The following is a 14123-nucleotide window of genomic DNA, read 5'->3' as shown; positions in this document are numbered from 1 at the left end:
TTATTTTTGAAATGTAAAAAAAAAAAAAATGAAAATGTTAAATTTAAAATGTCTAACATATATATTATTTATGCTACATTAATAACATTCTATGCATAGCATAGTGATTTGATAGAAAAAAAAAAAAATGCAAAAGAAAAAACAATGAGAAACATACAAAAATATTTTTTATAATTTTAAAATTATAATTCAGTAATTAAATTTTTTTTTTTAAAATTATAATTAGATTAACATTAACCAAAATACATACATAACAATCAAATAAAAAAGAATGCAAATAAAGAATTATCACCGAAAATGATTGGAAAAAAAAAATAAATAAAATTGAAAAAATGAACAAATTAAAAAAATAAATATGAACAATTAAAAAAAAATTTCAAAAATTTTCATAAATATTATTTGGTTATAAATTATAAGTTTGTTTGTTTGTTTGTTTATTGAAATATTTTCATCAAATGGAATTTCTTTCTTTTTTTTTTTTCACTGAAATTAGCTAAAATGAAAAATTTTAATTTACTAATTGGATGAACAAAAATTTTTTTTTTATTTTAATACATTTAAAAATTATTTTTCATTTTCTTTCGTTTCGTTTCGTTTTTTTTTTTTTTTTTTTTGTTTTTGTTTTTGTTTTTGCAATTTTTATTTGTAATTAGGAAAATAAATAATTAATAGATAAGCATAGGGAAATATTCAAAATTATGAGAAAATCCTAACAATATTGAATATAACAAATAAGCAGAATAAATTAATTTGAGGTCGATTTGAGGAGGAATGTTTCAGGTCACGTATAATCAAATCTAAATTTCCATCACCTATTTTTGAAACAATTACGTTACGTAATTGACGTGTCCTGAAAATTACACTACATGACGAAAATTTTGACGCAAACCTTGGGAAAACAAAAATGTAAAATTCAATTCAAAAATGTCAAAATTTTAAATTCTAAAATTTTTTTTTTTTTTGTAATTCAAAAATTATCAAAAAAATAATTTTCCTCTTTTTTTTTTTGAAAAAAAATGTTTTTTAAAAATTTAACTCTTACTTTGTTAATGATGTTTCTAAAGTAATTTTTGTTGGATTTATCATTTTTTCATCTTTACAATCATTTCCACCAACAGTAAGCTCAACTTGCCAACCTCTAAAAAAATTAATTCAATTAAAAACATTGAATAATAACAATCAATTCAATTTCAAAATTAATTTTAATAAAAGCAATTAAAAAAAAAAAAAAAAATAAAATACCTATCCAAAAGTTCAATATCATAGCAACTTTGATGATGGCGCACTTGTCCTGCTGCTTTCATATTATAGTAATTGTGTCGTTTTCCTCGATTTTCAATTGATAAACGACCATTGTAACCAATAAAAATCTGAAAATTTTGTTATTAAATTTTTAAAAATTAAAAAAATTAAATTACCTAAATTAATAATTATGCTTAATAAAACTAATTTTACATTATTAACATATAAAATATTGATATAGCAATCAATTTTATAACTAAATCAAAATTTTTAAATTTAAACTTCAAAAAACTAAGAAAAAGAAAGAAAAAATTTTACCAAATAAAATAATTGATATAAAAAAAAAAAAAATGTTAGGAATTTTCTTAAATATTTAAAATATTTTTTTTTTTTTTGAAAATTAAATTTTGTTAAAATAATTTTATCATTTTCGTCTTATTATTATCAACATTTTTGTTTTTTTTTGTTTTATAATTATATATTTTTTTATTTCTATATTTTTTATAATAATAATTTGTTTTATAATTTTTTTATAAGTAACAAATATTTTTATAACTTTCTTTTTTTTTTTTTTTTTGCATCAATTTTAATGATAACAATTAATTATTGATAAATGACCATTGTAACCAATAAATATTTGAAAATTTTGATATTAAATTTTTTAAAAATTAAAAAAATAATTTGAAAAAAAAATAATTCGAAAAGTTAGCAAATAATAAAGGTAATAAATATTAATTTTACCTTTATACCGGTGGTAATTTCAGGTGATTGTAAATCGAGCACTTTCTCTAACAGATATATTACAAAGCCACTATGCTTTAACCAATCATCATTGATATTTTGTTTCTTTTTTACAAATATTAGCTGAAAATTTTGCATTTTATATTAAAATAATTGATTAATTAAATTCGAATTTCATTTAAGATTTAAGCAAAAAAAAAAAAAAAAAAAAATAAGAAAAAATCTTTTTTTTTTTCTCCTAAAACTAATCAATTGTATGAATGAAAAAAAAAGTAAAGCAAATTACTTTAAATTAAAATACTCTAAAAGTTTAAAATTTTGATTTTATATTGAAATACTTTAAATGGTGAAAAATTTGTCAAAAAAATGTTTTAGAAAAATAAGCAAATGATTTATGATATATTAGTTACAAAATAAATATTAATAAAATATCAATTATTACAAAAATTAAATATTTTAAAAATTAAAAGTATGCAATTAACGTATTATGAATTTATTGCTTTGTCAATAATTGCATAAATTTAATATATGAAATTATATAATTAAATTCTATTAAATATTGACAAAAATTGAATAAGGAAGAAAAAAATTGAATAATTATTTTAATTTATAAATTAGCTACATTTAGCATTAACAAATGTTAATTTGAAATTTAACAAAAATTGAATATAAAATCTAATCGGAAAAAAAAATTAAATATTTATTTTATTTTATAAATTAGCTAAATTTAGAACAAACAAATCTAATTTTGAAATTTAAATTGATTAAATTGAGATAAAGTAAAAAAAAAAAAGAAAAAACAAAAAAAGGATAACCTTAGCAGTGATCCTTTGATTATCCGGAAATACTGATGGCTGTGTGAGTGAGATCAGGAATGCCGTTGGCCAACCGATAAATGCAATACCTTCGTCACTTATTACAGCACCAGATGATTCAATAAAAACGGATGGAAATTCTATCAAATTCCAATGATTTCGATTAAATTTTGTTTCACTCTGAACAAAAAAAAAGATTTAAAAAAAAAAAAAAAACAAAATTCAAATTTTAAAATTTAATTTTTTAATTTTTTTTGTTTCTCTCTTCCGTTTCTCAAAATTAATAAATTAATGATTTGTAGTATTTAATGAATAATAATAATAATAATAATAATAATAATAATAATAATAATAATAATAATAATAATAATAATAATAATAATGTTATTATGTATTGTTTATCAAATTAAATAATTTTCTAATTTAATCATTTATTATTATTATCATTATGTAAAGAAATTTTAATGAAAAATAAGTGCAAAAATGTACGAATAAATTTGATAAGTAAATTAAAAAAAAATTGTTATTAAATAATTATTATCAAATAAGTTAATATGAAATCATTATTAAATAACAATTCCATGATAATAATAGTGAAATAAATATTATTAAATAAATTAATATAAAATCATTATTAAATAACAACTCTATAATGATATTAATAATAATAATAATAAAAAATTAAATTATCAATGAACAAATTTATATTACTAAAAAAAAAAAAAAAAAAAAATTTTATTAATTTTTGCATTAATTTAATTAAACTAAAAAAATTATACTAACCATAACAATGGAATATGGAAGCATTTTCAATACATTTCGATGTTTATCATTTAAATCAAATACTAAACGTTTAGAATATACGCCTGATCGAAGATTAATTATTTCAAACCAATCATTTATTAAATCCATTTCATCACTCCAAATTAATATTGAAATTGTGGAACGTATGCCCAAAATAAATTCAATTTGTTTACTGGAATAAGCAGCCTGAAAATGAATTAAAAGAAAGCAATGATTTGCTTTTATTAAATGTTTTATAAAATAGAAAAAAACAAAATAATAATTTCTAAATGAGTAATTAAAGTAACAGTTAGTTTTTTATATACTTTAGAGATCTAAGTAAGAATAATTTCGTTGAGTATTTTTTATCCAATAATTAACTAATTATCAATTAATTAATTAATTCAATTTAAAACAATTCAGTATGACTCATCAAATTTTAACTTTTATTCATAATGAAAAGGAAAAAAGCGAAATATCAATGGAAATTGATTGAATAGTGCTAAGATTTTCTTGCTTTAATGATATTTCAGAAGTTACATTAGTATAAAATGTTTTAGGCCTAAGAAAATAGCAAATATTAAATGTTACATTAAAATAAAATAATAAATATTGAATTTTCATTCAATATGCTTCAGAGATGGCCAAGCTTTCTCTTTTAGGTATTATGGTTAAATGGTAGCCAAGCTTTTTCTTTTAGGTATTATGGTTAAATGGTAGCCAAGCTTTTTCTTTTAGGTATTATGGTTAAATGGTAGCCAAGCTTTTTCTTTTAGGTATTATGGTTAAATGTAGCCAAGCTTTCTATTTTAGGTATTATGGTTAAATGGTAGCCAAGCTTTTTCTTTTAGGTATTATGGTTAAATGGTAGCCAAGCTTTTTCTTTTAGGTATTATGGTTAAATGGTAGCCAAGCTTTCTCTTTTAGGTATTATGGTTAAATGGTAGCCAAGCTTTTTCTTTTAGGTATTATGGTTAAATGGTAGCCAAGCTTTTTCTTTTAGGTATTATGGTTAAATGGTAGCCAAGCTTTTTCTTTTAGATATTGTGGTTAAATAGTAGCCAAGCTTTCTATTTTAGGTATTATGGTTAAATGGTAGCCAAGCTTTTTCTTTTAGGTATTATGGTTAAATGGTAGCCAAGCTTTTTCTTTTAGGTATTATGGTTAAATGGTAGCCAAGCTTTCTGTTTTAGATACTGCGTTTCAGTAATAACTAAATTCTCGTTTTAAGATAAAGCACTTAAATTGAATTCTTATAGTTATAGCATGATAGATTACTGTAGTAACTTACCGTATAGCATAACTTACTGTGTAATAATATACTGTATAGTGATAATAACTTACTGTACTAAGTCGGATTGCTAGCATAAGCGGTTGTTCAATTTCTTTGATAAGTGCTAGTACTTGAAGCAGCTCACGCCAACCAATACTTAAATTTGGAATTAAAATTTTGAAATGAATTATGACACTTAAAACAAAAAACAAAAAAAAAAAAATGAATTAAAACAGTTTAGATAAAAATAATTATTATGTAAATTTTATTTTTTCTAATTTAATATATTTTCATTTTCATTAATTATTCCTTTAAATTCATTATTTTTCTATTTTTATTATTTATTATTTTTATTAAGTAATATATTTCTATTTTTTACTAATTATTCTTTAAATTAATGACTTATTAATTAAATAAATGTTGAATTACAAAAGAATGACATACTTCAGTTGTGGAATTGTCAATTCTGATAGATTATTTTTTGTCCAACCAATTGAAAGAGTTGCATCCGGAAAATATTCTTTTGCGCTATCAATAAACTCCACTGCATCTACCGGCATCTAAAACAATTATCAATTATTAATTAATAAATAAATGAACAATTATTGATACTATAGTACTAACATTAACAATAATAACAAGAAATAACTTTAACGATAACAACAATAATAGCAGTAATAATAATTAATATTAATAATGATAATGATAATAATAGTAACAACAATGAAAATGGCGATAATAGTAAAAGCGTGGCAATAGTAATAATAATAATATGATGATGATGATAATGATGACAAGAACATTCGAAAAAAATAATAGTAATAGTAGTAATTGCAATAATGTAAAGCTTTAATCATAATTTATGATTAGATTAAAAAAATATTCAAAATTAAATTTGTAATTTCCTTTCTTTGTATACTTAAATCTTGAAATCACAATGAAATTTATAATAATTTTTATGCTTTCGGTAATTTAACAAATAAAAATAGAAATAAATTAGTATTATTAAACTATGCTATGATTATTTTTCTTTATTTAAATTATAATAAACACAAGTTTTAAATCTCATATATGATAATGTTTTCCTCTTTTTTTTTCTTGTAATTATTATATTTTAGTAATGAATTTAATAAAGTTTATCATATCACAATTACTTACTTTTTATCAATCAAAATTATAAGTGTGAAATTTGCAAGCTTCTAATGTTTATGATAATTTTAATGTATGATAGTGATAGTGACAAAATATAGTCTGACAATGAATAATAATAATGTAATAGTGATAAAATATAGTTGACAATGATAATAATAATGTGATAATGATAGTGATAAAATATAGTCTGATGATGATAATAATAATGTGATAGTGATAAAATATAGTCTGACAATGATAATAATAATGTGATAATGATAGTGATAAAATATAGTCTGACAATGATAATAATAATGTGATAGTGACAGTGATAAAATATGGTCTGATAATGATAATAATAATGTGATAGTGATAAAATGCAGTCTGATAATGATAATAATAATAATTACCTCTTTACTTCTAGGTGATCGGAAGACATTTGCATGTAGGACAACAGGTGAAGAAATGTCCTCACTTGCAGCAAATAAATATTGCAATACTGGACGAATTGCTGCTGTTGATCGAACATTAATTTTAATTACTAAAATATAATTTTCTTTTTGATATCATTTTTCTTTCCTTTTTGAAAAAAAAACTGATAAAAATATTTATTTAATTGTTAGTTTTATTCTGTAAACAATTTTATTTATTTATTTTTTTTGTTGCTAAATTTCTGACATTTTTTTTTTTTTTTTATTAAAAAATAAATATCTTTTAACATACCCAATAATTTATTACACTTGATTAATTTAATAATTAAAGCATTTTTAAAATCAATACTTCAAAAAAAAAAAAAAGTTTATTAATCTAATATTGGCAATTATTATTTAAGAAAATGAAAAAATTATTTTATATCTTAGTGTAAAATTTTTTTTTTTTTTTTTTGTTTGTTTGTTTGTTTGTAATAATTACTATTTATTAAATTAACAAATTAATTTAAATAAGAGATTAGAATTGATAGAAAAATGGAAAGAAAATTATAAATATTAAATTATTGCAAACATTTTTGTTAATTAATTAATTATCGTTGCATTTAAATTGATTTAAATATGAATTCAAATTATAATTCATTTAGATTTTAAGCATTTCTCAGAGTTTTTATGTTTAATTATGTTATTGTATCATAATTAATACCTTTGTTTGTAATTAATTTCATTAGGTTTTAAGTAATTAGAATAATGGAAAGTGGAATGTGCAATCCAATGACCTTTGCAAGAATTGTCAACGATTTTAGTCGAAAATGATTGATCGATTAATCATAATTATCGATGGGATCAATAATTATGATGACCTTATGGTTTAGATTTGTAATTACGGACCAAAATAATATTTTTGTGCTATTAATGAATGTATTGAAATGTTTTTAATAAATATTTTTTTGTTTTTTATTTAAAAAAAAAAAGAAAAAGAAAAATGTCACTTAAACTGTTTATTTTTTATTCAAAAAAAAAAAAAAAAAAAAAAAAAAAAGAATTAATCCAAAAAAATTATTTTAAAAAAAAAAATTTTTTTTTTTAAATTATTTATTATAAAATTAAAAAATATTATTTAAAGTTTCAAAAAAAAAAAAAAAAAAGATTGACAAACAAAATTAAACATTCTTTAATGTTATAAATAAATTTTAACAAAAAAAAAAAAATTAATAAAATTAAACACAAAAAAAATTTGAATAAATATTTAATTCAATTATAAAACAAAATTAAACATTTTTTAGTGTTATAAATAAATTTTAACAACAAATGAAATAAATTTAATCATAAAATTTTTTTAAACAAAACAAAAAAAAAAAGAAATTTAAAACCTTTGCGCAATTTTGCAACTTCTCGAAGCCATTCTTTAAATGTTATTCGATCGGCAAACTTCAAAGGTGCGCTCATTAGTGGTATCGCTCGATTATGATGTTTACGTTGATAATAGATGAAAACATCACCTTCAATCATTGTACTTCGTTCCAAAATTGGTCCTAAAAAAAAATTTAAATATTTAAAAAAAAAAAATTTTTTTTTAAATTCTTTCTTTTAAATTTATTTAGTAAAAATGATAAACAAAAGACTTTATTTGTGGGTTAATTTATTTATTTTGAATTAATTTAATGTAATAAATTGCATTATTTTATTTCATTTTTATTTTATTTTATTTTATTTTTATTTTTTGTTTTAAAAATTTATCATAAGAATGTTTTATGTGTAAAATCAAATTTATAAAAACGAATAAAATTTTTTCGTTTTTTGTTTGCAAATTTTTTTAAACACTTATTTATAATTTTGAAATAGAAATTTGTTTTTTTTTTTTGAATTAGTTGAATTAAATATTTGAAATTGAAAAATATTATTATAGCAAATTAAGGTTGGCAATTTTTTAGTCTTAATTTTTGTCTTTCTTTTTTTTTTTTGAAAATTTTTTCACAAATATTAGATTAATTATTTCAAATTTTAATCTTTGATTTCATTTAATTTTACTGCGCAAAAAAAGAAAAAAAATTTATAAGCTGAAGCTAAAACTATCATAAAATTAGCTTATATTCATTTCAAAAATTAATTAAGCAACGAATATTAGCAAATAAAATAATATATTGGCTAAATAATATGATTAATTATATAAAATTTAATATTATAAATTATAAAATGCGATGAATCTTATCCATCTCATTTCAATTTAAAATTTTTAGTTTAATTTCGATCAATTTTGCAACATTTAATTGTAAATGAATTTTTAGCCCATCCAATAATTTCATGCTAATAAATCAAAATTTTTGCTAATATTATTAATTAAGCTAATTTATTACAATTTTTATGTGCCATATGTTACTGCTAATTCACAACTTCTAATTTGATCATTAATCAAATCAATCAAATTTTTAAAAAGCTAAAAGTAAAATGATAAATTCGTTAATTTACAATTATTATAAAAATATATTTCAGAAAAAAAAATTTTTTGTGCTAATTTTAAAATTTTTAATTAAATGAGCTAATTAAATTTTCGCTTTAATTTAAAAAAAAATTAATTTTCCTTTTAATTTAAAAAAATTTATTTTTAAAATTTTTAATTAAATGAGGCAAAAAAAAAAGCGAAAAGACAAGAATTTGCATAAAATGCAACAATTTGCTAATTATAATCGAAAAATAAATAATAAAAAAATTTTGAATGAATGATTGGTAAATATGAAAATGTAAATTTATAAAAAATTTACTTAGTAAATTAATTATTAATAAATGCAATTGAATTCAAACATAAAACAAATTAAATATATTCTTTTCTTTTTTTTTTTTTTTTTTTTTTCAGTTTTAAATTTTAGTTGCACAAATATTCTATGATTTATTTACCATTTGAGAAATATATGTTTATTTACAATAATTGTTTACTCATTTTGTTGAATAATAATAAATTTTATATTTATTTTTAAATCAAATTTTTGTTTCATGCATAATTTTTATTAAATATTAGAATTAATAATAATAATAATTGGAAATTCAAATAAAATTTTGAATTGAAAAATTAGTTTTGCTACTAACAAATATGATAAAATTGAAATCAAATTTTTTTTTTACGTATAATAAATATTTCAATTAAAATTTTTGTAAATTATTGAAAACTATCAAAAATTCCTTCCATACATTTCTTCTTCCTATTTCATTTCCAATTTTTTTTTTCATTTCCAATATTATTATTATTAATTCTAATATTAAAAATATTTATTAACCATTAAGTTGTTCGAGTAATGCTGGCCAACTATTAATTCCATGTGCTATTTGTACTTCACCATCGTTATTACTATCATTACGCCAAATTTCAACAGCTGATACACGTGTTCGTGATACGTAACCTAGAAAAAAAAAATTTTTTTTTTTAATTTTAATTAAAATTAAAAAAAATTAATTTCAAAATTTAAAATTTATATAATAAAGAATATTTACATTTTTTTTGTTTTTCTTTTTTTGATAAAAAACAAATGATTGTTTTAAATGATAATAATATGCTTTTTTTTTTTTTTGTGTCACATCTTTTGTCATCTGTCCTCATATGATATTTGAATTTTCCCGAGAGAGAGAGGGAGAGAGAGAGAGAGAGAGAGAGGTAAATGAAAGAGTGAAATAGGAGAGAGGAATAGTGATAAGGAATGAATTTTAAGTTTATTTTAGTTTTATAAACAAATGTAGTATGAATGAATGAATTATGACTTCTTTAGATGTGCTTAAATTTTTAAATTCTTCAAACTATACGAAATATTCGAAAATATTTTGAAATTCAAAAAAAAAAAAAAAAAGAAATAATAAAAATAAAAATAAGAATTATTTTACAAATAAGTAAATCGTTTAATTTAGAAATGAATAATTTACTTAATTAGCACATAAAGTTTTATTTTCTAATTTAATTTTTAAGTACAACAATTATTACAAAGTAATTAAATAAATTAATTATTAAAATAATAATGAAATCATTTTTCTTTTTTTTTTTTTTTTTTTGAATGATTAAATAATATTATAATTTATGCAATTTATTAAAAAAAAAATAATATTATTATATTCGTTTTTTTTTTTTTTTTTTAAACTTTGAATATTTCCTATATATTTTTTTCTTTTTTTCTTTAATTTTTAAAAGTTTCATTTTTTTTTTTTTTTTTGAAAATTAACAACAATTTGATGAGTTAATCTAAAGAATATTCTTTAATGATAATCAAAAAAGAAAGACACATTTTTGTGTCGCATACTAATTTACAATCATTGTCATTGTCGCTGTCATTGTCATTGTCGCCTTTTTTTATAGATTCCAATCGAATAAAATTGCATTGTTGTCATCAAATGGTAAATTTTTTTTTTTTCTAACATTTTAATTTCTATATATTATCGTCAAATGTTTATTTTAACAAGAATTTATTTATTTATTTATTTTTTGAAGTTTAAATTATAAAATAATAATTTAATAACTGAAATCAGCAAGAAATTATATGTAAAAGGAGAAAGATAAAATAAAATCAATTAAATAGAATTTTAAAATTTATAAAATACTACTAAAGTATTCTCAAATTATAATATAATCAATTTGATGTGAACATCATAAATACTGTTGAATAATTTTTGTAAAATTTAATATTTAATTTTAAACTATACTAGTAAAGAAAGCTAAAAAGAAAAATTGGAACTAAAATTATTATTATTATTATTATTTATAGTACTACTATTATTGTTATTATTACTTTTTTTTTTTGATTACCAAAATTGAAACTTTAAATTTTTAATTTCTAATTAGCCAAAAAAAAAAAATTAAATAAGGAAAAAAAAATAAAGCAAAATAAAAAAAAATAATAATAATAATAACATACCGTAACAACCATTTGCTACCAAACCAACCAACCATAATGCGCAGAAAATAAAATTAAAACAAAACATTAGCCTTTGGCGCAATTGTATTGTTTACTTTGTTTTAAGTGAATTACTGTAAAAGCGCACAAATACATTCCAATAATTCAATGTTTGCAATTAATTTCATATTTTATTTCCATTTTCTTTTGTCGTATTTTCACAATAATATCGTCGTAATTTTATAATTTATAATACTGAAACATATCAAAATTTAAAAATTAATTTATAAATATTCAAATTACGATTAAAAAAAAAGAAAAAAACAATTATCATTAATCAGAAAAAAATTAATTATTATTTTAAATAACATATTATAGAAAAAAAAAAAAAAAATGTTAAAATTGAATTTTTATATCAAAACTATACAATAACAATTCTAATCAATTTTATTTTTCAACAAAAATTTTTTTAAATTTATTTTTCATTATTTTACATTTATTTCTCTCAAAACATTATTCACTTATTTTGTTATGATTTTACAAAATACTTTGTTTTAAAATTATGCTATTTTAATTTCTATTTATTTGCTATATATATATATATATATATATATTCAATTTAAAATTATTTAATTTAATTTCTATTTCATTAAAAAATATTTGTCCTAAAAATTTGCTATGTATACTCAATTTAAAATTATTTAATTTAATTTCTATTTCATTAAAAAATATTTGTCCTAAAAATTTGCTATGTATACTCAATTTAAAATTATTTAATTTAATTTCTATTTCATTAAAAAATATTTGTCCTAAAAATTTGCTATGTATACTCAATTTAAAATTATTTAATTTAATTTCTATTTCATTAAAAAATATTTGTCCTAAAAATTTGCTATGTATACTCAATTTAAAATTATTTAATTTAATTTCTATTTCATTAGAAAATATTTAACCTAAAAATCATTCCTTAACTAAACAAACAAAAAAAAAAAAAAAAAGAATCAAAGATGAAAAAGAGAATTTTCAAATGACCTTGAACATTATACCAACATATCATACCGAAATGTGAAAATGAAAAAAAAAGAAGTGTCATGGTACTCTCTTTTAATACTATTTTATTTTCACTATTACTTAATCAATTTAAATAAGTTAATTTTATATAAATTATTCAAATTTAAACAATACAAAATGATAATTATATCATAATTGATTAACTTATCAAATATTTATTGATTAAATTTAATATTTTTAAATTATTCATTAAATAATTATTTGTTTATAATTTTCTCCTCAATAAACTTTCAAAGAAAAATGAAAATCTTTTTCAGTGCAATGTTAGAAATTAATAAATTATTAATTTAAAATTAATTAAAAATTAATAATTGTTAAAATTTAAATTTTATATAGAAACTAAATTAAAAATTGAAAAATTTTTACTCTTATTTACATGTTTTAATTTAATGTCTAAACAAATTTTTAGAATTAAAAAAAAAAAAAAATTGAAATACTTTGATTAATTAATCAAAATTCAAACATTTTTCTTGATGAAATTTAAATTTATTTTTTATCTAATATTTAAATTTGTTTTGTAAAATTTTTTAAATTGAAAAATTTAAATTTTAGTATAATTTTTTTCTACTTCAATTTGTGTATATTTTTTAATTGAAATTTTTAGAAAAAAATATTTTATTCGTTTTAATTTTATTTATTTATTTATTTTTTTTAGCAAATAAAAGAGATTAAAATTATTTTATCGTTTCTTTTGCTAGAAAAAGTGTAATAAACTGAAATGGAATAATTCTAGAAGTTAGTTAGTAGTTAGTTCCCTGAGGTTTAGATTATGTTGATTGATAAGATGACGATTGACCCCAACTCTCCCTCCCTCTCTCTCTCCCTCCCTCTTTCCCTCTCTCTCTCTCTCTTTCAGCAACCTTTTATTTTCATTTGACCTTTTGTTACCTTTCATTTCTATCTGACCTCTGTTACCTTTGATTAGTTAGCAAATACTACAACACTAAACATATGTTATAGCACTTTAAATTCATAATAAATCTCATAAGTAATTAGTAGGAAAAAAGAAAAGTTAGTTTATTTATTATTTATTTTTCTAAAAAAATAATTTTAATTATAAAAAAATTTTTTTTAAAAAATAAAAATTTCAAAAAAAAAAAAAAAGAAAAGGGACAAAAGAGCAGGTGTTATTTATAAATATAGGTCAAATGAATAGAATAAAAAAAAAAAAAAAAATTAAATAAAATTGAAAAAAATTAATACACAATGAAGATTTCAAATTTTTTTATGTATTATAAAAAAAAAAAAAATTTTTTTTAATGCAAAAAAAAATTTTCATCAATTAATAATCAAATAAATAGAGCAAAAAAAAAAAAGGAAAAAAAGAAAAGAAAATTCTCGAATTTTGTTTTTATTAGTAAAGTAATTATTAGTAAAGATAAAAGGGACCGAAAGAGTAACTTAAATTCTTTTTTTAAAAAAAAAAAAATTTTTTTTATGTGTTTGTTTAGATTAAACATTTTGTTTTGTATTAATTAATTTTAGTATATCATTTTTAATTTATAATATTAAAAACGTATTGTGCTTAATTTTAGGTTACATTAAAATTTTATTTTAATATACGTTGTCAGTAAGAAAAAAAAAAAAATTCATCCATTTATCAATTAATCAAAATATTTTCAAAAAAAAAAGCGAAAAAACTTACTAATAATAAAATAATTTGGGTAATTTTTAATTTTGATAATATTTAATTGTATTTTATAATTTATCAAAATTACCATTGAAATTATTTCAAAATTTTGATAAATATTTAAAAGTGTTATCTCTT

General features: G+C 18.2%; 1 protein-coding gene across 1 annotated transcript; it reads right to left on the bottom strand.

Moving 5' to 3' along the window:
• Nucleotides 1-696: 696 nt before the first annotated feature.
• Nucleotides 697-11372, bottom strand: Bma-mnr-1 (Uncharacterized protein; the record flags this gene model as incomplete). Its single annotated transcript, XM_043076311.1, has 12 exons — nucleotides 697-850; nucleotides 1043-1138; nucleotides 1243-1370; nucleotides 1984-2106; nucleotides 2799-2978; nucleotides 3582-3788; nucleotides 4926-5010; nucleotides 5299-5414; nucleotides 6396-6526; nucleotides 7787-7948; nucleotides 9686-9808; nucleotides 11306-11372. 12 exons carry the CDS (start codon nucleotides 11370-11372, stop codon nucleotides 697-699), a joined length of 1572 nt encoding a protein of 523 aa, XP_042932245.1.
• Between the last annotated feature and the right edge of the window lie 2751 nt (nucleotides 11373-14123).

Source organism: Brugia malayi (assembly GCF_000002995.4).
Source record: "Brugia malayi strain FR3 genome assembly, contig: Bm_v4_Chr1_scaffold_001, whole genome shotgun sequence".
Classification (NCBI taxonomy): domain Eukaryota; kingdom Metazoa; phylum Nematoda; class Chromadorea; order Rhabditida; family Onchocercidae; genus Brugia; species Brugia malayi.
The sequence above is the reverse complement of the archived record's forward strand: the minus strand, read 5'-3'. Positions and strand labels throughout refer to the sequence as shown.